Consider the following 22,791-nt stretch of genomic DNA (forward strand, 5'->3'; position numbering starts at 1 on the left):
AAATTTCCCACTTCAATGCTTTTAAGGCTATACTGGTTACAGTGAAAGTTAATAAATCAGTGCAATAAATGTGCAAAATCATAAATGTGTGTATCACGTTATACTATTTAAGGATGTACCTATTCTTATAATGCACTCATGTGGACGAGCTGGCTGCTCAGCTGAAATAATTCATTCTGAAACTGAGAGTGCCCAGAACAGCACAGAAGCTCCTTATAGCTTAATGATGGATGGAGGGTATGATGTCGTCAGCAGCAGCTGGGAGGTTTTTCCTCCATGTTCAACTCCAGCCTCAGTATGTGTGCTGATCTGACTCCAAACAAGCTGAGTGAGATTGAATAGTCTCTTCAAAACCTTTTCTTCTCTTCTCTGTCCCCCTCCTCCCCCTTCCCCTACCTCTCTCACTGCAGATGACTTTGCCACTTTCTTTTCCAACAAGGTTACATCAATCAGGAACCAGTTCTCAACCCCAGACACGCATAGACCGGCTCCTCCGCCATGTAACTCCCAACTGACTTCCTTCTCTCCCCTCTCAGAGACTGATGTCTCTAAACTCCTCCTCTCTAGCCGTCCCACAACCTGTCCTCTTGACCCGATCCCTTCTCACCTTCTTCAGTCCATCTCTCCCACACTATTACCTGCACTCACACACATCTTTAACACATCCCTCTCTACTGGCACATACCCTACCTCATTAAAGCAGGCCCGGGTTACCTCACTGCTTAAAAAACAACCTGTTTCCCTCCTCTCTTTTCTTTCCAAAACTCTTGAAAGAGCCGTTTTTAATCAACTCTACAATTTTCTCACACAGAACAACCTCCTGGACACCAAGCAGTCTGGCTTCAAGAGCAATCACTCCACGGAGACTGCTCTGCTTTCCGTCACTGAAGCTTTACGACTAGCAAGAGCAACCTCTAGATCATCTGTCCTCATCCTACTCGACCTCTCTGCTGCTTTCGACACTGTGAACCATCAGATCCTCCTGTCAACTCTCTCCAGCCTGGGCATCACCAGAACGATTCTGCACTGGGTGGAATCCTATCTCTCTGACAGATCCTTCAAGGTATCGTGGAGGGGAGGTATTTCTGAAACTCAGCAACTCACAACTGGCGTTCCACAGGGGTCAGTTCTGGGTCCACTGCTTTTTTCTATCTACACTACATCTCTGGCGCAGGTGATTGAGTCACATGGCTTCTCATATCATTGCTATGCTGATGACACCCAGCTCTATTTGTCCTTCCAGTCTGACAATCCATTCATCTCTGCACGCATCTCTGCTTGCCTGTCGGACATCTCGTTCTGGATGAGGGAACACCACCTTAAGCTCAACCTGGCAAAATCTGAGCTTCTCGTCATCCCAGCCTGTCCCTCAATCAACCACAACCTCACTGTACAGCTCGGCTCAACCACACTCAAGCCAACCAGGACAGTCAGGAACCTTGGGGTGATTCTCGATGACAGCTTGACATTTACAGACCACATCTAAACAACTGCACGGTCCTCTAGGTTCATCCTGTACAACATCAAGAAAATCAGACCCTACCTCACCGAACAGGCTACACAGATACTAGTCCAGGCTCTTGTTATCTCAAAACTGGACTACTGCAACTCACTACTCTCGGGTCTCCCGGCCAGCTCCATCAAACCCCTTCAGATGATTCAGAATGCAGCAGCACGCCTCGTCTTCAACCAGCCCAAGAGAACCCATGTCACACCCCTCTTCATCTCCTTCCACTGGCTTCCTGTAGCCACCTTCATCAAATTCAAGGCCTTGATGCTCACGTACAAGACCTTGTCTGGAACAGCACCCCCCTACCTCAACTCTCTCCTGAAGGCTTACGTTCCCTCACGCAATCTGTGATCAATCAACAACTGACGCTTAGTAGTGCCTACTCAACGTGGCTCAACGTCCCTTTCCAGAACCTTCACACTAACTGTCCCACAGTGGTGGAATGAACTTCCAACCTCAATCCGGACCCAGGAATCTGTCACCATCTTCAAAAACAGCTAAAGACCCACCTCTTGAACACCTAACCAAGCCATAAAAAAATAATAATAATAATTTAATCTGGCTCTTACACCTCTACTCTGTGCACTTTGCTTCTTCTGGAACTCAGTTAATGGATCTTGTACAGTAGCACTATTTGTATTGTTCTCCGCTTGATATATCTCTTTGCTTGTATTTTCTCATTTGTAAGTTGCTTTGGATAAAAGCGTCTGCTAAATGAATAAATGTAAATGTATGTAAATGAATAGTGATGCACAACCCGAAGCTCCGAAAGCGCTCTTTCACATAACACTGGTCACGACAAATTTCAATATGTCAGAGTGCAAAGAATTTATTTATATTTTATTCACTTTAAAAGACAACAAAAGTAACTGCAGGACAAATTTCTTCAAAGAATGAAGAAAATAAAAAAGTTTTAAAGAAAGACTTTCTCCAGTGTATTCTTGTGCAGTTGACTGTAGAATTGGCTTCATCTCGTCTGAAGTACATTTAGCCTGCTTTCTTTACCATCTGATTCTGTGGGGGTTTTTCCACCACCCCAACTATGCATTCCTCGGTAAATTGGCAAACAAAATGTTCCTGTAGATTTTGAATTCATTCTGCTGCTACCATCATGAGTTACATCATCAATAAAGATTAGTGAGACTGTTCCAAAAGCAGCCATGTAAGCCCAAGTCATGACACTACCTCCATTATGTTTCACAGATGAGCTTGTACGTTTCGGATCATGAGCAGATCCTTTCTTTCTCCACACTTTGTCCTTTCCATCACTTTGGTAGAGGATAATCTTGGTTTTAGAACTTTTGTGGCTCATCTCTGTATTTCTTTTCGAATTCCAATCTGGCTTTCTAGTTTGGCCTTTATATTTCCGTTCTCAAAGTCTTCTTCGAACGGTGGATTGTGGTGCCTTCACCCCTGCCCTGTGGAGGTTGTTGGTGATGTCACTGACAGTTGTTTTTGGGTTTTTCTTCACAGCTCTCACAATGTTTCTGTCATCAGCTCTTGTTGGGTTTGAATCTTGCCTCCACCCTGTGTGCGCAGAGCTTGCTGGTTCGCCTTGTGTTACGGGGCCTTCCTCCAGGAACTCCATTCTCCCCATCCCAGTCAAAAGACATGAGCTGATTGGCATTTCCAAATTGTCCATAGTGTGTGAATGTGTATGTGATTGTGCCCTGCGATCCAGGGTGTCCTCTGTCTTGTGCCCCAGGTTCCCTGGGATAGGCTCCAGGCTCCCCCACGACCCTGTGTAGGATCATCTGATTTTCCTTCTTTTCTCAGCTTCAAACTGGCTTGCTTTTCTCCCATAGACAGCGCTATGGTTTTCATGTTGGCTTATCCTTTTTAAAGACAAATGCAGTCTTCACAGGTGAAGCTTTTGCTCGCCTACATATTGGGTCATCTGATACAAAATGTGCTATGTTCTATGTCATTTAACGTGTCTACATATAAATAACAGGAAATAAAAGCTGGTAATTCTAAACTCTCTTCTTATCTTCATCTTTTCAATCTACAGCAAAAAAAAAAAAAAGTGAATTGACCTTGCCGTTCCAATAGTTGAAGGGCACTGTGTATGAACTATGCAGCCGTTATACAGAACAGACTTTCTCTCATGGGAAGAATGTTCTTTCCAATTTACTTTGTATAACAATGTGGAATGACATAAGAATAAAACCACTCCACTAGCAGCTTCCACCTTAATGAGCAATGGCATGTTAGATGTTCAGCTTAGATGTTCAATGGGAAAAATCTGAGGGAATGTGTTTGAAGGATCTTTAATAACAGAGTGACTTACAAATGTCATTACAGAAAATAAAAGTCATAGAACCATTTTTTTTTCTATTTTGGAATTGAATGATAACATCTAACAAATACACAGTTTGCATTAAGAAAAAAAAATATCAACAATGTCACCACTTTATTGTCCTTAGGGCTTCTACTGTCAAAATAAGTACAAATTAGTATTTGCAGCCTACAAGCAGCGTCCTCAAGGTATTTCAAAATGTAGATGTTCCTCCTGATTATTATTTTGGAGACTTTGAGTGTGTATATAACATTTTCCTTCATATTTTCATTGTTTAAAGATCCTAGCTCCAGTTTCCGTGTATACTTGTTTCCAGTCCCTAGTCCTAATTTGTTCCTGACCCTGTTCTACCAGGTTGGCATTATGAGTGTGCATACTTATAGTATGAATTTGACAATGGTTATGTCTGCATGTGTTTTGGTCTATGAGTTTGGACACAGACTTGGCAGTCTTGACAATCTTGGAAGGAAAAAAAAATCTCTGTGTATTGTTCTTTGTGTATTTTCTTTTTGGTCACATATGTAACATGCTAGTGATTTTTTATTTGATTTTAATAAAATAAAGGGCTATTTGAGTTAAGGTAGTTTATACGTATTACTAAATGGAAAAAAAAAAATATCTCATTAGTGTCCTCTGGTGGCAAAAAAAAACAAAAAAAACAAAACCAAACAGTTGTTCAACAAACAGTTTAGAAACAGTATATACTGTATATATTTATTGTATATACAGTACAGTGTATAAGTAAGTGAGTGAGTGACAAATTAGTAAATATATAGGAGTGAGTGAGTGAGTAAATGAGAACTACAAATACTTGAAGAGCAGTCAGTCACACAATAATAGAAGTAATCAGTCACACTTATTCTCTTAGCAGATGACAAAAACAGAAGAAGAGAGCAAAAAAAGTTAAACATAGACAAAAATGTACTTTTTAATCATTTTTTTTTTTGGAGAGCATTTTCTTTCTCATACACACACACAATGTGCTCAAAAGGAAGTGTTTCATTAATTATGTCAACTATTACATAGAAGCAAACATAAAACAGACTGCTTACTGGAAAAGAAAAAAAAAGAAAAAAAAACGTTGATTTAAAAAATACATTTTAGAACAGAATAGTCAATAACAGAGCAGGCAACTGTTAGACTGGCTTGTTTTTCTCCACAGCAATTTAAATCATTAGTGTATTCTATATATATATATATATATATATATATATATTTTTTTTTTTTTTTTTACTGGTAACTTTTAATTGCTGAAAGCCCTTGGCAACAAAACACTTTGATACAAAGGCTGATTAGGAATAAGAGCTGTGCCTTGTGCACTGGTGCCTCGCTGTCGATGGTCCCTTACATCTCCGTAGATAATGAGACTGAGAGGTCAAAAAGTTAGTTTGTGGGAGGCAAAAGAAGGCCACCGTCCCCACTAATGAACCCCCTGTGGATTTCAGTCGTATTACGGTTAATGACCATGCAAATCACAAATCCGGAGTGTCACTGAGATCAGCAAAGAATAACATACAAGCTGATGGTGGCATGTTTTCATGATCAAAAGCCAGATTGGAATCTAAAGGAAGTCTGTATGAAAGTTCACATGCCTTAAAATCAAACTGTGCCAAAGGCCATAGTGCTATACAGTATTTGCAGTTATGTCTTCCATATCTACTGATGTTTCTTTTATTCCTCCTTTAGAAAGGCCCTTAACCCGCAACTGCTCACTTGTATAAATAAGATTACATTTCCATAAGTCACTCTGGATAAGGGTGTCTGCTAAGTGTTGTAAACATAAATGAAGAGAGAACTGCTTAATGAAACAAAGCTGTGTGGTTAGAGCTTTGATTAGTGCTATCGAATAGCTGTTATTAGACTCTTATTGTTATTAGACCAGCTCTGGTGCTCCTTAGTCTACTTTTTGTGTGCTGTCCTTGCTAAAAAGCGAAATGTCCAATTTACTTCGTTTGAGTCATTCAGGTTCAGGTCCCTGGATCTACCCGAGGCCAGCAAGCACAACGCGTGACAGAGCAGCCAAAGACGCAGAGGGTCGCCTTGTACGGCTCAGTAGGGACAATTATTCTCTCTTTGTTCCTGGTACCTGTGGACATTTGGACCACTGGGAGCTGTTATATATTGAAAATAACCTTTTAAGATCAGCAAGTACTGATCTCAACTCTGTCCTTGAAGTAAGTAGCCTATTTAAAGGAGTAAGTTTTAACTTACCAGAGATGTAGTCTGTATGTCAAGACATTGACATGCCCAAAATTTCCTTTGCATTCCTTTGCACGCGAAACTGCAAACTGTAGAGGCATCTGTTTTAACCCGGATCCACACGCTTTGTTCACATGTTTTGTTCTGTATAATATACCATTTATGAAACTGCGGCTCACACCCGGCATGATGCTATTTGGTGGTTAAATGTAAAGTGACAGCAGTGCATCAGAGTATGAGGTCATAGTAAGAAATTATTTGTAAAGTGCAAAACTAAAAGACACAATAATTGGATGTCAAACATGATTTCACTGATGTTTGACATCATTGTATTATTAACTGGACAATTACTTATTATTAAGTTATTAATCTATTATTATGATGATAATAATACAGTATATATATATATATATATATATATATATATATATATATATATATATACATACACACACACACACATATATATACATACATACATTTATTTTCTATTTATAATTTTATATTATTTACAGTGTCATATGCCATCATGTCAAATTTTACTATGCTACTATATTATATTACTATACTATATTAAATATGTATTATATTAAGTGCAATGATCACTCATTCTACCATCTTTTAAATTTGAACACTAGTATATTTATATTACTGGGTCTTTGTAACATATGTACTTTGTGCATTACCTTAACTTATCCCTCTATAGAACTAATCATGAAATCCCAGCTAAAAACATTGATTACCTTATATTTTTTTGTGTATTTAAGGCTAAAATCGTTTTCCAGAATTAGTTTTCTACATTTGACCGTTGACCTGTTTTTTTTTTTTTGTTTTTTTTAGGGCACCGTCATTTATACCTGACTTTGTCCCATTAGGGTAAATGATTTTTGGTAAATTGTCTGAAATTTCACACACAGTGTGAACTTTATTCCCATTCCATTTCATCTTGCACTACTGTATTTGCTTTGGAACTCATGTGGAAAATTGTCTGAAACTTGAGACAAATTCGAATGCAATTTCACTCTCTGGAATGTCATGTAAAATGTCTTAGTGAATCAAAAACAGTAGTGTAACAATGTCTTAATGTTTTATAAACAGTACTCTGTTCTAGTTCTGTTTTATGTTGTGCTACAGTAATTATGTGATTTCATTTTCACTCACATGTAAAAATCAACAAGACAATTCTTTTTGGGTGTGAAACAAAGGTGTACCCAACACTTCCCGTACATAACTCGAGTTTGACCTGTGCCGTCATCATTTTTGCAGCGTCCCTGCTTGTCAGCGTAGTGAGGCCAATGGGCAAAGCCATCGGTCCTGACCTCTGGTTGTGGTGTAGATTCTCTCCTTTGTTTCTTCTTTGAGACTGAGTCTCCAGAGCTGGGTCGACCATGTTTCACTTTGCCTGTGCCCCTTGACAAACAGAGGAAAACATTTGTTTGAAGTAGTAACTTGGAGAACACACCTTCCCTGCTGAGGCAAGACGCATCTTCCAAACTGGCATAGGATAATAAATCCAAATGCCTGACTTCCACAACAACCTACTTCTTGTTGTTGGCTGCTCCTGATTACATTCTTCCACGCTGTCCTCACGCTCACTGCTGCTATCCTCCTGATCCTCAACTTGATCATTTCTTACTATGACCTTGTAGTCTGATGCACTGCTGTCACTATCATCACTACCTTCTGGGATTGGTACAGCTTTGCCTCTCGGTCTGACATCAACCTAGAACACAGACATGAAGACTCTTATACTGCCTGATAGTACTGAACAACATTGGCAGCTTCACAGGAAATATGTATCACATAAAAGGACTTTGTCATTTATACATGACACACAGATTTTTTGTGTTCTTGAGTTATCATTTTTCTACAATGTGTTTAAAAATCTTTAGAAAACAAATTTGGATGTACAATACATTTTTTTTTAGATGGGATTTATATGTATTTTCTAGTATAAAATGAACTCACTATGGGGCCTTGAGACTGAGAGCGTGTAACCTAACATGTGCAAATGTCCCCTTCACATCCTTGTTACCAAACATGTGAAGCACATGGCAAGTTTTAATTTCATTAGCTGAAGGGGATGTCATGTGACATTACTAAAAATGTTAATTTTATTGGTTGGATATTATTAGTGTTTTTTAAATGAAATGTTCTTAGCGTCATTTATAAATGACATTGTCCCACACAGGGTTAACTTTCTGCAAACTGAATATAGTTTTGTGAAAGACATTTGGCTAATTATATTCTAAATTAAATGAATTATTAATTTTATGAACTATATAAAACTTGTTCGAGGATATCTGACAGGGGAATTCATTAACTAACATTCAACTAACAAAGTGAGAAAAACAGATTCTCTCCCTCCGGAGCAGTCCGGTGTTTGCTATGCTAATCATTTAATTAAAATAACATATCATTAGCAGGAGGATTCACATAATGGCCGAAAATAATCATTACTTAAGAATTGTAGTGTAGGATGGCTCGAAGTGAATGGCTATGCAAGGAACAAGAATAAGTTATAAGTGTAATATAAATTCCTTAAATTTATTATTCTGAAACATAGCCTAGCTTTCTTGCCAACAATGGGAGTTTGCACGACCACATGAAATGCAGGGGGTAGAGAGAGAGAGACGTCTGTGTGTAGGGTGTTCCCAGTAAGCCTAAGAAATATTCATGTGGCTCCAATTATGCCTTACTACTACTACTACTAATAATAATAAGAAGAAGAAGAAGAAGAAGAGAAGAAGAAGAAGAAGAAGAAGAAGAGAAAGAGTACTATGTATTGTTAGTACAAATAAGCTAAAAAGATTTTTTAAAATAATAATAATAGTAATAATAATAATAATAATAATAATAATAATAATAATAATAAACTACTGAAATTGTTAAATTTTACAATTAAAACCATTATCTAGTCTTTAAACAATGTAGCACTTTCAATGGTTATTTCCGGGGGGGGGGGGTCGGGGGTGCACAACACTAAGGAGAATGACATATGAAAAATGCATAGATTGTAAGTTAATACCACCAGCTGACATTGGTTTGGCTTTAGCACTGTAGGAATCTGCCATTGGCAATTAAATGACATTAGAACAAAATAGGCCTATATCCATTACAGTCATGAAATCACACAATGCATTGCAATAGCTAGCATCTGAACAATTTACCTTATAAGGAAGAGAATGCAGATTATTGCAGATATTTACCCCCATCATATCAATGTGCATGTGAATATGAAAACATTTAAACACAACTCAATTGCGATCCAGTTTTTAAAAGTCGGTTTCTTTTGCAAGTCACTGCTGCCTCCTAGTGGCTCATCAACAAATTGAAATTTTTACTTGATCCCAGTCAAGAAGAATCTCTGTAGACAGAGTAACCTCCAGACACAAGCCAATTAAAAGGTCAAAGACAGAGATGTATCATTAGTGTGTATTATCATTGTAAGTACATTTTAATTTTGACATCATTACAGCAAAAAATACATGAAGTTTATCTACTCTATTGACATCTCTCATTTTTGGAGTTGATGAATTTTCATAACGAGTAAAGAAAAAAGTGTACATTTCATCACAAATCTTAATAAAAATAAAAAAGCTCCATGAGATTGGTCTACCTATTTAAAATATATTTAGAAAAGCATTGCAAAGTATGTTGGTATAAGATTCATAATCTGTTTGGTATAATGTAACAAAACAGAATGATTTATATATAGGTTTATGTAATTTAAAAAAAAAAAGCATGCTGCATCACTTATGCCAAATGTTCACTTTATTCTTACTTATTCATGCCAAATAGTCATATAGGGGTGGGTCCTGGTAACTCTAATCAGTGCAGAGTACACTTAATCTTGTCTGACGTCTTCCCTCAGGTCTGTTTATGAAGGAAGGAACTACTAGGGGTGCCTTACTGTTTTTTTTTTTTTTGTTTGTTTGTTTGTTTTTGTGGGGGTTTTTTTGGGGTGAAATTTTTGATGTTCCCAGATTTTCCCCAAGTTCACACCATACATTACAGAGGTCAGAACTAAGATGGAAGAGCACATCATATTGTCCTATCACACACCAAAGCTGAGATCTGAGATCCTCCGTTTTAACCTGGGACAGGGACATGTCATGACCCTCTTCCAGTCCAAGTATACTGCAAAACTAAGTGTGATAGGAATACCAATACTCAGAATACTCTGGTTTTAGTCTTGACCTCCCTAATGCACTATCCAAAGAGGGGGAAAGTTGGAGAAAGTCACAAACAGCACAAACAGGGCAGGGCAAAGAGACAAAGTCATAAACGTAAGCAAGGTCAAAACACCAGAATAAACAGACACGATATAAAGCTTTGTAACAACAGCGACAAGTCAACTGAGCATATACATCAAAAAGACTAAGTGTTTGAACAGTCTCTTATATGTGTGGTGTGATTATGAGTGTAAATCGGATGCAGGAGTGCATGATTAGAATGAAGATGTGTTCTGGGAATTGCGGTCCATGACGGCCATGTTTGTAGGCCGCAGTGCCGGATGGGAATTGTGTCACTGGTTTGATGTGATATGACAGTCCTACAGATCAAATGTGTCCTACAGCTGCATAGGCACATTTCAGGGACCATTAATGATGTCCAGCTAATGTTGCCAATAAAGCTAATGTTGTCTCATCATTTCCAATGAACTGCTGACTAAATATGAAAAGGAAACAAGATAAAAATGTTGGAATGCTGTCTATTTAACCGGTTAACAGTGACCACAGAATGGACACAGTTTCTTTGCGTTCTTAAGACGTCTCCTGAGTCTGTTCACATCTATATAGGTATTATAGATGGTGGTAACTAAACAAAGTCAATATTTGGTGTGACAACCACTTTCTTCTTAAAATTTGTAGTCTCAGGTACAATTTGTGCAGTTTTATAAGGAAATGAGTCTCCAACTGTCACACTTGTTTTTTTGGTTTTGTTTTGCAGCAAAACCCAGCATCATCCATTATTCTTTCTTTTCTCACATACAGTACAAAATTGTTCTGTAACACAGTTTTCTTTGGTTGGAAAAGTAATGTTTGGAAATGTTAAATATTTTTGTTCTGACTTCCCTGCTGGAAAAAAAAAATCCCAGTATAAATCATTACAGAAATTCTAATGAGTTTAATGGCTATAATGGCAATTGTATTGGTTTTAATGGAAACTATAATAGTCTGTGTGGGTATCTACTGGTAATGTGTTGGGTTCTCTTGGTGGCATGTTTATGTCTAGTGGAAACCAATACAAACCATTAAATCCTAATAGAATATGACCCAAGACACACTACATTTGTTTATAGCATTTAATGGTATCAGAATTTCTCTAATGGTTTCTATTGTTTTTTTTGTTTGTTTGTTTGTTTGTTTTCCAGCAGGGTTGACAATGCAGAAGTCCTAAAATAAGCACATAAAAAAATTGTACTAAAAATAGGGTGCCTAAAACTTTTGCACAGTACTGAATAGATAGATAGATAGATAGATAGATAGATAGATAGATAGACAGACAGACAGACAGATATAGATAGATAGATAGATAGACAGACAGACAGACAGACAGACAGACAGACAGATAGATAGATAGATAGATAGATAGATAGATAGATCTTTTTAACTTAATTTTACTTAATAAAAACTTGTAAAATTGATAACAAATTTTATCACTTTAATCCAGTACTATTCAATCGATGTAATCCTTAATATAATATAATATAATATAATATAATATAATATAATATAATATAATAGATTTAGATTTCTTTTATTGTCAAATGAATGGGACGCTTTTACTTCCGCTTTCATGTTACGTCACATCCCGCGCCTGCAATTTCAAAAATGGCGGATGTTTGACCCTCTCAGCTGCCTCGCAGGGAAGCTCTCTGGCGTCGCCACTAGTAAACGGTTCACCTCTGCTACCCACGTGACTAGCAGACAGGAACATGACCTCGACTCCTAAGCGGTAGGATAAAATATTTTCGCCGCAGGTGCGTGAACGCGTCGACGAGATCAATGGATCAGACTAAAGAGCAAAATGACGATTACGGCTACAACTTGTTTCCGGAGCGAAAGAAGAGCAAGTACCAGAAAGGCTCGATTGGGGAAAGCTTGTTCACCTTCAGCCACAAATGTCAGATTATGCTGCATGTCGCAGTGGAGACAAGTAAGCCAGCTACTAGACAAGACCATTAGTGGTGTGTGTGTGTGTGTGTGTGTGAATAAACTCTGATTAAACTCAGTGCAGATTATACAGCAAAGAACACCAGTGTATCAAGTGTCCAAGTGATCACACACCGTGTGAGTGTGTGTGAGATCCTATTATCGCTTGCTCATGCTTCTGGTAGTTGTTTTTTTTTAAAGAAACAAAGGTCTGTTGATGCAGTGTGTATTCAGTTTATCAAAACACACCATGGAAAGCAGGATTTTACAAAATTCATTACAACCTTTTCTAACCTGGGTAATAATCTCAGCACTAATCCAGCTATTCAAATATTAAACACATATTTATACAATCATTTATTTAGTAAAGTTACAACAGCTTTCTCTTCACTATTGTTAAATTCAGATGACCGGACAATTAAGATGAGAGCTGTAGCCTAATAAATTCATAATCATGTATTATAATACCTGATCTCCCATCAGGTTATTAAAAAAAAGTTATTCATCTCTAAGCCCATTGGCTGTATATCATGGACTCTACTTTGAGAGCCATGGATCTAAAGCATGACTCATACATTTGGGATGTTCTGTCCTGTTTCTATTCATTTTGAAAAGTTTAATGTGTTCGAGTTCACTGGCATTTTCTCAGTGGCACGCTTACAGAAGGGCGTATGTGGGCTTAAAAACAAGGTTCAGTAACAGATGTATAAACTTCAGTTCACTTTGCATGTTCGTGGTCTATTTGTTTTGATTTATTTCCCCATGGGTTTTCCTGATGAATAGGGAAAACTCATCAGTATGAATTCCATATTCAATCTCCACACACTTCATCTTACCATTCATGGACCTCCAAAGATCTGGTTTGTCCTTAAGGGCAATTTCCAAACTACTGAAGGTGCCATGAACATCTGTATATACATGTGTATGCAAATATAAAAAAAAAAATCTTGGGGCCACATCGACACTGCAACATTCAGGAAAGGGGGACAAATGAACTCTTAAGAATGAACAAACGTTGGTCTGAAGGCTTCAACTGAACCCTAAGACAACAACAAAGGAACTGGTGAAAGAGTTGGAGGCATTAGGTACCAAAGAATGTACACCCACTATTAAGGCCGTGTTTACACTGGTGCGTTTTTGTTTTTAAACCAGCTTTTTAAAATGAAAACGATCCTCGTCCACACTGGCGTTTCTGCCGTGTTTCAGAAATTCTCTCCGTCCACACTACACGACTGAATACGCACGTCACATGACCATTTATACGCACTGGGCATGCGCATACGAGTGTAAACAGGAAGTTGGTTGCTAGTCCAAACCGGCGCTCCATGTAGGGCTTACGCCACTTAAAATGAGATTTGTTGGCGATTTCTCTAATCGTAGCTCGCCTCTTGCGCATGTAGCTGTAGTGTTAGAAAATACAGAATTTAACTGCACAAGAGCTGCTAAGAATGACAACAAAGCCAGCGAAGCTTGCGGTTCGGTCTCCGTGTTGTTGTGTATACGGTCAAGGTAGCGTAATGGTCATATGGTAGGGGCTTGACGAATCAGGGAAGGATACGCGATGATCCAGAAGAACCAATCAGGAGGCGAATGTGGGTCGAAGCCACACCTTCGTTTTCGAGGGTCGAAAACGCCGGAGTAGTGTAGACGACAGGCGTAACCGTAGCAAAAGTCATGCGTTTTAAAACTAAAATGCACTAGTGTAAACCGGTCCTCAGAGTATACTATATCACCATGGCCTGAAAGGAAGAACAAGGACGAAGCCCCTATTCCATTTGCAGGTGATCACTAGCCGTTTGGAGGAGTGTTCTCTCGTCAGATGAAACAAAAATGTAACTGTTTGGCCATAATGATCAGCTTTATGTATGGAGGAAAAAAGTATGAGGCTTTTAATTCAAACAATACCAGCCCAACTGTGAAGCATGAGGGTGGCAGCATCATGTTGTGGGGGTGTTTTGCTGGAAAAGTGACTGGCGCACCTAAGAAAATAGATGGCATCATGAGGAAGGAGAATGATCTAGAAACACTAAAGAAGGTTCAGACTTGGTTGCAACTGGGTCTTCCAGCAGGACGACGATCCTCAGCATACCTCCCAAAAGGCTTGAAGACAAACTGAGTGAAAGTATTGCAGCAGCCATCACAAAGCCCTGACCTGAATCCTGTAAAAAAAATATATATATATATTTGTGGACGGAACTGATGAAGTGTGTATGAGCAAGGAGGCTTACAAATTTGACTGAGGAATAAATCTGTCTTGTAGCTATTATTTTGAAATGACCTCCTATGGAAATAAACTAGACACCCTGATTGACTTTAGTTTTTAATTTTGGCCTTGTTAACGTTTGGTATTGATTGCTATTATTATCTGATTGTTCACACTTCGACGTTTACCAGCGTATTCTTAAAAAGGTGTCCTCAAGTTTGGATGCTCAGGGGAAATCTTTTATGAAAGAGAAAGCCTGGGAACAACTGAAAGACATAAACCTCTTACCATGCTGAGTGGAACCTTTTTGCTCAGTGAGTGCATTGTCTATTTTAAGACCATGGAAATGTGTCTTAAATACAATATGGATGTAGCTGTTGGATCCATACAGCTGTCTGAATTTCTGTAAAATGGCTTGCAGGTTATGTATGGATTTTTATTTTTTATTTTTTCTTAAATGCCAATGGTAGCAGTATGAACACTTTTTTATTATTATTATTTATTTATTTATTTTTAAATCAGCCTGGTTTAGATATTTTCCACATCTTTCTCAAGCATCTGCTCAGGAAACCCATCACACATCCTTAAAAAGTCACTCATGTTGCAGATAGAAGGCAGTGAATAGTATTAACTAAGATTTGTGATGTCTGTAATCTTTATTCAATGTCCAGCCAGTCTCTGTGAACGTTGCTTATCGGTTGTTAAGGATCTTGTTTACTAGCCCGCAGTGGCTTTGTTACACTCATGGGATTTTAAACTCTCAATCTTTGTTATTGCGCATATAGATCAACTTCACTATTGGTTAACTGTCCAGGCGAACGCACATTTACACGATGGTCTTAAACATTCCTTCTTTCTCCTTCAGATCCGTACGCAAAAGTTCTCCTCGGAGCCCTGAAGAACTCAGGCTGGTATGTGCAGCAACTTACAGCTCCGGTGGCCATATTTTTAGACATCTGACTTAAAATTGTGTCTTCTCAGCGCAGTGTACAAAGACAGACATTTCTCCTGTGAGGACTGTGACGGAACCGTTAGTGGCGGCTTTGATGCCACAACATCTCAAGTGAGAGGAACTCCTTCAGAACGGTCATACGCGATATATGATCAATCATTGGTCTGGATATTTCTATAAAAGAAGATGAAACAAAATTTGAGATTTGTAACAAGTACTTGGGGAGGTTTAAAAAAAATGTACGGTATTGCGCAATAAATATAATTGTACAGATATTTTTGGACTATGCTAACGTATATAATCAGTAAAAAATGATTATTCTATCATTAGAATTATATATGCATGAGTATAATTAGTATATGGATAATGGTAATGATTTTGTCTAAATACATTAATATAACGTCCAAGTTAACATCAGTGAGAGAGTAAAACTGTTGTGTTCTCTTCTGCAGATTGTGTTGTGTCAGAACAACATTCACCAACAGGCTCATATGAACAGAGTGGTCACACATGAGCTCATTCATGCGTTTGATCACTGTCGTGCACATGTTGACTGGTTCAATAACTTCAAACACTTGGCTTGCTCAGAGGTGAAATGGGATTGTGGTAGTAATGCTGTTGTCAGTTACTTTCTTCTTTTTTTTTTTAATGAGTAATCTAATCCCCAGTAAGCTTTTGTGCCTTTTTTTTTCTCTCCATAGATTCGGGCAGCCAGTCTCAGTGGAGACTGCTCGTTCAGCAACGAAGTCGCTAGGTTTAATTTTGGCCTTAAAAAGCACCATCAGGTAAGGCGGCTACATGTTCTGTAAAAGAATTCAAGCTAAATTTAAGTCATCGGGCCTTATTTAGGAACGGGTTTGTGCGTGAATCGTTCGTACAAGCGTTTACACAAGAAATGAGGTAATCCTGTAAATTCGGGAAAAACCTCGGTGTTCTACTCGTGCTCCTGAGTGCGTAAACTTATACATAAGAAGACTAATGTAAGTTTCAACTTGATTGACTTCAAATCATATAATTTGCATGGATTACTGCACTTTTATATACAGTGCCCTCCACTAATATTGGCACCCTTGGTAAATATGTCCTTACGGCTAGCGACAGAAAAACACATGAAAACTGTTAAGAGCACGAGTCTGGCCCAGGAAAAAAAGGAGCAACAAAATAGATAAAACTTAGAATGTTCCCTCGCCCATGACAGGAAGTAGGCCTTTCGCTCGTCCGTGGTGGTGATGGCTCTAAAGTTGATAAGGAAGTAAAAGCTAAGGAAAATATAAACACTTCAGTATAAGTGACACAAATAATGACGTGAAAAACAAACCAAGGAAAAGATAACGGGGACATTTAGAGCAGTACTTAATGGGTAAACCTAATGTCTCTTGGAGATAATGGGAAATTATGCAACTGGGATACGTGTGGAGGATTTTGATTGGGATGTGCAAAAAGGGAAAATGTGTGACTGGTTAAAGTTGGATATGGGGCCATGCTTCACGTGCGTGATTCTTGTGCTCCTGGTACCAGTTGGTTTGTTTACTGTCTTGCTTGACTGACAATAAACCTACCTCATCTGAATTCGGTCTTCGTGAGTTCGGCTGTTCTATTTAAGTGCAAGTAGGGTCGTTTAATTGATGTTATAGTTTAAAGTTGTGAGCTAGGAGGGTCAGTGTAGATTGGAGAAGCAAAATATCCTGCAGTATTTTGGAGGCTTCCTCCCTGAGCGGAATTGCTGTCCCAAATGGCTGGAGAGATTTGGCACCCCAAGCCAGATCACCTTTGCCTGTGGGTTTTGCCTTAAGAATGAATCACATTCTGGTAACTGCCAGTACAGGAAATGCTCCTGAATGCAATAGCCCCTATTTTACATGTTTTGTATGCCTTATCAACTGGATCCAGTGAACTTGCCTCCAGGAACTGCTATAAAGCAGCAAGTCCCCATCTACTCTAAAGGTGTTTGCGGCAGCCATTTCAGCTCGACAGAGCATGGTGGATGCCTTCTACACTTGCTACGACCTTTCTGAAAGGGGCCAGTCACCTCCATCCACCAAACTTCCCCATTATCCTGGCTTGGAATCTCCCCTCTGTGTTAGTGTTCCTTAAGGCAAGATGCCAAAGCTACAGTGGTAGTCTTTGTGGAAGAGATGGGTGCTCTGGTGATAAGCTGGCCTTGTATGAATTTATGGCCAGATGACTGAGGGGGTGAACTTGTGGTTGAACCTGGGATTTCTGTCCAAGGTCATATAACCCAATTTTAATCAATCAGTTGACCTTGCAGGCATTCCATTAAGCTAAGGCTGCAGAATGTTCCTTGTTGGGATCCTTTCTGTCTAAGCAGATACGGGCCCACTGGGTGGTGGGCATCATCACCATGGCCTATAGCCTACCTACCATGACATGCCAGTCCTCATGGGCATTTACTTAGCAACACCATTCTCTTTAAGCTGTGTGTATTTCTGATGATGCTCCCATGCAGAAAAAATAAAATCTGTGTGAAAATTTTTTTATTTTATTTTTTTTATAAAATGTTAGTAACTGTGAGTAACTGGCTGATTTCAGGACAGTTCGGGTAAACCATGGATATACTTGACTCTCAAAGTCCAAAGAGGAACTTAAAAAAATAGAGACCGTCCCAACCATAAATAGCGCTAGCTAGCTACCGTAGTTGTGAGTTTAGCAAGCCACCTTAATTGTTGAACACTTGACAGTCACCCTTTAAATCTTGCTAGCGTAGAATGGCTGTCAAGAGTTGTCTTTCCAGGTTAGCCAACTACTGATAACCTGACTGGCATAAAATATGTAATATGTGACGCTCAACACAATGCACCACTAAATACATCTCTGCTCCCCTGATTTAGGAGTGTGTGCGGGACCGTGCGACACGCTCTATCCTTGCCGTGCGGAAGATAAGCAAAGAGGAGGCGGTGAAAACGGTCGACGAGGTGTTTGACAGCTGCTACAATGATCACGAACCGTTCGGCCGCATACCACACAGTAAAAAAGACGCCAGGTTCGCCTACAGAGATTTTGAGAACAGAGACCGATACTATGCAAACTTATAGGTGTCAGTCACCAGTGTGAATAAAGGGAAATATTTGACCTAATCCATGCAGCATGCTATTTTGTTATATAATCCAGTTGCATATTTAATTAATTGTGATTTGGTTCAATGCACTGAATAAATTGTGTTTTGTTTTTTTTTCTCTAACATACTATGTAATGCTTTCCTAAATATGTTTTAAATAGGAAGACCCAGAATAATAATGGTGCCAAAAGACACCATTTTAGATCATTTTTTTTGTATTATATGGAATAAAGACAACTCGTAATTTTGCTGACTACTTTGTTGTTATTGTTATAATAATAATATTAATTAGTTTTAGATAGTTGGTTTTAGTTATATATTATTATTATGAAATTTCATGTTCCTTTTTATTTATTCAGAAATGTGAGTAAATTTATACTTAAGATACTCAGAACGCAGCTACGACTGAAATATATAAAGATACTGTACGGTGCAACTGTGTCAAATAAAATATATCATTTTATTACATGCAATTTATGTATACTCTAATGATGATCTCTGTTCTGTCCGTGCATTTTAATTAGCCTGTCTATTAAAGTTACAGATATTGTACTTGAGTGGTTTTGAGTAACAACTGTCAGTGAGCCACTAGGAGGCAGCAGTTGCTTGCAAAAGAGACCGTTAACCCAAAAGAGAGAAGTTTGGTGAAGATTGTGATCAGGTTGTGTTTGAATTTTGTTCTCTTCACTGGATAAGCAGGAGAATGGTGTTGCATAATATTAATATGGTATAATTTACATTCTGTAAATTGTTTGGATATCACCTATTGCAGCATCACCATAAACTGGAACAATTTTTTTTTTTTACTTTTTCCCTCCATGTCATTCTCCTTAGTAGCTGTTTTATTTTTCTGTCTCATTGAAACAATTGTTTAGGGTATTACATTGATTCATTAGCCAAGTTTCCATCCACTTTTTTGTAGGGCTGGGTATTGTGACCAATTTGGCAATTTGATTCTTATTTATATGGTTTTGATTCGATTCAATATGGATTAGTTATCAATATTTCATTTAAAAAGTTAGTTTTGCAGACACAGAATCCATGTTTTAATATAAATGCTGGTAACTGAAACCTTCTACTTAACTATATTACTGAAATACACATCTACATTAACAATAGGGCCCACACAATTGTTTAATTACTTTTCACTTTGAGTAACAAACATTGTAACAAGAAATCATACATATGCGCATGCAGTGCACACAGTGTAAGCACAAACTGCACAACGCACGTAACTGTAAAAAATAAATAAAATAAATAAATAAATAAATAAAACATTGTAAATGTCCAACAGTGAAATTCATTAACACCCTGAAACATGTTTTAAGAAATAAAACCGTTTTCAATATTCAAAACATAAAAGATGGCGACATCTTCAGGACGAAAGGCGAACTACAGATATTATTCACATCCTCTCAAGTAAAGCACGAGCATTACGAATAGATTCGGGAATTTCCCTTATCGATATCGTTTCGTTAAATTGAAGATCGATTAAAATCAGAGAATCGATATTTTTTTACACAGCCCTGCTTTTTTTTTGCGCATTTCTGTTCTTGACGAAGAACTGGTGTGCGTGATGGTGTGCGCGATGACGTCATCCTTTTAAAAAGAAAAGAAAGAAAAAGAAATCTACCCTCGTGTCGTTTCCATACATGATTGTGTGTATATTGCAAATCGCAAATTTTGTGTCTCGCGTTTCCTCAAATCTTTGTAAAAAGTAAAAAAAAAAAAAAAAGTATAAAGTTTTCAGGCAATTAAACGAAATTGACCAGATCATTTTCATTTAACAAGTAATTGCAGTGGGCGCACGGTGGCCCCACACCTCCAGGGTCGGGGGTTCGATTCCCACCGTGGCCCTGTGTGTGTGTGCAGAGTTTGCATGTTCTCCCCGTACTGCGGGGGTTTCCTCCAGGTACTCCGGTTTCCTCCCCCAGTCCAAAGACATGAACGGTAGGCTGATTGGCATGTCCAAAGTGTCCATAGTGTATGAATGTGTATGTGAATGTGTGTGATTGTGCCCTGTGATGGACTGGCACCCTGTCCAGGGTGTACCCTGCCTTGTGCCCCATGCTCCCTGGGATAGGCTCCAGGCTCCCCGTGACCCTGAAAAAGGATAAAGCGGTATAGAAGATGGATGGATGGATGGAAGTAATTGGAAGTTGTAGGAAACATCAAAGGATGAGGTCAGGACGGAGCAGTGCACGCGCGAGCTCTCTCTTTCTCTCTCTCTCTCTCTCTGCACCAGGTAGTGCTACCAATAAAGTTCATTTCTTACTGAGATACTTCATATTTGTTTGAATGCAAACATTTTTCCCCCCTAATGTTGGACTTTTTTGTAGCAGAAAACAATACTCAGTATGTCGTTTGTTATTTATATTTATATTCTTGTTGAAACATGTCAGTAATAAATATACCGGGATAGTAAGAACTGAACTGTGACTTCATTTATCAAACTTCTTCCACCATTAGAAAAAAAAAAGGTCTGGGCATTGAACTCCTGAAATGGTGAAAATGGTCCCACTCCAGCCCCGCCCATGGTGGAGGTAGTGTTGGAGAGCTGCAGCCATAGCAGGTGGCCACTGTCGAAGTGTATATGCTGTATGCACAGCTATTAAAGAAAAATTAATGTGATGTAATATCAGGTGGATGAATGTAGCAGAGGCCAATGAAACTACCTGCATACAGTAATTCCTCGCTGCATTTTGTGTCACAGGTTTGCAGTGCACTCTTCCCCTACTTATGGACAAATTCTGTCATGTGACACTTTTTTTTTGCACGCGAATGCCATTTTTCTCGACAAAAACTGTTTCCCTACAACATTTAAAGTACCGACATAGAGTTTATACACTGAAGTTAAACGAAAAAAGATTATGTAGACACTTGTGAAGTTTTATAGATAACTTGCATTTCCATCAGCTGTATCAATAAACATTTCAACACACTAACCTTTTTATCACAAAATAAACCCTTAGATGGAAATCTAGATAATGCTAGTTCAGATTTTTTTTCTATTTTTACTGGCTTAGTTCTGTGACATACAGAGTGCTCTCCCATTTCTTCTTCTTCTTCTACTTCTTCTCCTTCTTCTTATTTTTTATTATATAAAATTGAACTGTGAAGGTTTCATTTGCACAACTGACTTAAATGTTTCTGTCAAACTAAAGAATTACTGTATTCTGGCTTACTGCGAACAACACACAAGCACAAAATATGGTGAAGATTTCACATATTAAAGAATTTATATTACATATAGCTTATTTGTCATGTTTGCACAATTCTATAGTAATTAGAATTTTCAGCCATTATGTGAACACTTCCGTTGTTAATGATATGTGATGTTAGTTAAATTATTTGAATAGCAAACACAGGACTGCTCCGGGGTACATCATACCCGCACAGAAGGAAAATGGGGACATATGACATATCTACTCCTTTTGGGGACACTGCTTTCCAGAAAAAATACACAATGATCTGTGTTATTTGAAAGCCATTGGAAAATACTATTGATCAGGATTTTTGATTTTTAAAAAAACAACATTTTTTAAACACCTGACATTTTTACTTCACTTTTGGGGACTAGTATTATTTTCCCCACAAATGGGGACACACACAAATCAGAGGTCCTTAAACAAAACTAAGATATCCTTCCTCTAAACCATGTCCATCTTCCACTACTTGGACGGCATCTGTCTAGGGGCTCATAGGCTTAATAGCACTTATGAAAGGGGCAAGGCTCCTCCACGTTTCCTTCTTAGGAGTCAAAGTTCCAGAGCTGTCCTCACGGTCAATGACAACCGCAATAGACTATACAAGCATAGCCATGTCCACTAAGTGCAAATGGGAATTGGAGTGAAAGAGCATGAGAGTCCATAATAAGCAGTTCTAATAGTGTACAGATTGTCATGGACCAGGAGACATGATTCTGGAGATGTGTATAATACAATATGATACAAGAGACATATTATTTATCTTGTATCTCCTCATTTGAAAGTCGCTTTGGATAAAAGTGTCTGCTAAATGAATAAATGAAATGAATTACGAAAGATATATAATATACGAGACACACAATAGGCCTATAGTATGTGTAATGAAGTCATTTTTACAAGCTAAACACTTTAAAATAAATCAAATGAATCTCTAATTTGGTATTCAAACAATATTTTTCAAAATTCCTAAGGAAAACCGGAAAGAAAAGTAATAAAAGCTACAAACAATATAGTTAAAATAAAATGTCAATAGTTGTTGTGTAACCATACTGGGTTTGATTCTTTCATAATGGATTTCGCCATATTTGCTTATCATTTAATATAAAACATTATTTAACATAAGGATTTCCCCAACATTTGAGGTGTTTTTATTTTTTCTCGAAGCACTGTAATGGACAAATTTGGTTT

The 22,791-nt window shown here is 38.1% G+C and overlaps 1 protein-coding gene across 3 annotated transcripts; it reads left to right on the forward strand.

Annotated features, from left to right (window-relative positions):
• Positions 1-11,839: 11,839 nt before the first annotated feature.
• On the forward strand, positions 11,840-18,650 carry atp23 (ATP23 metallopeptidase and ATP synthase assembly factor homolog). Of its 3 annotated transcripts, none has more exons than XM_053650761.1 (6): positions 11,840-12,170; positions 15,235-15,280; positions 15,351-15,483; positions 15,774-15,911; positions 16,023-16,106; positions 18,171-18,650. In XM_053650761.1, exons 1-6 carry the CDS (start codon positions 12,020-12,022, stop codon positions 18,372-18,374), a joined length of 756 nt encoding a protein of 251 aa, XP_053506736.1. In that variant the 5' UTR covers positions 11,840-12,019; the 3' UTR covers positions 18,375-18,650. The 3 variants fall into 3 exon arrangements, with proteins under 3 accessions (XP_053506736.1, XP_053506737.1, XP_053506738.1); XM_053650762.1 differs by having other exon boundaries at positions 15,351-15,432; XM_053650763.1 differs by having other exon boundaries at positions 12,080-12,170; positions 15,356-15,911.
• Positions 18,651-22,791: the final 4,141 nt, after the last annotated feature.

This window comes from Ictalurus furcatus, chromosome 19, assembly GCF_023375685.1.
Source record: "Ictalurus furcatus strain D&B chromosome 19, Billie_1.0, whole genome shotgun sequence".
Taxonomy (NCBI): Eukaryota; Metazoa; Chordata; class Actinopteri; order Siluriformes; family Ictaluridae; genus Ictalurus; species Ictalurus furcatus.

Bases quoted from the DNA above. Each gene is read 5' to 3' on its own strand.
- atp23 (XM_053650761.1), top strand. From the start codon at position 12,020: ATGGATCAGACTAAAGAGCAAAATGACGATTACGGCTACAACTTGTTT. The intron at 15,281-15,350 runs GTATGTGCAGCA...GTGTCTTCTCAG, and splicing joins GCCCTGAAGAACTCAGGCTG to CGCAGTGTACAAAGACAGAC. The intron at 15,912-16,022 runs GTGAAATGGGAT...TTCTCTCCATAG, and splicing joins AACACTTGGCTTGCTCAGAG to ATTCGGGCAGCCAGTCTCAG.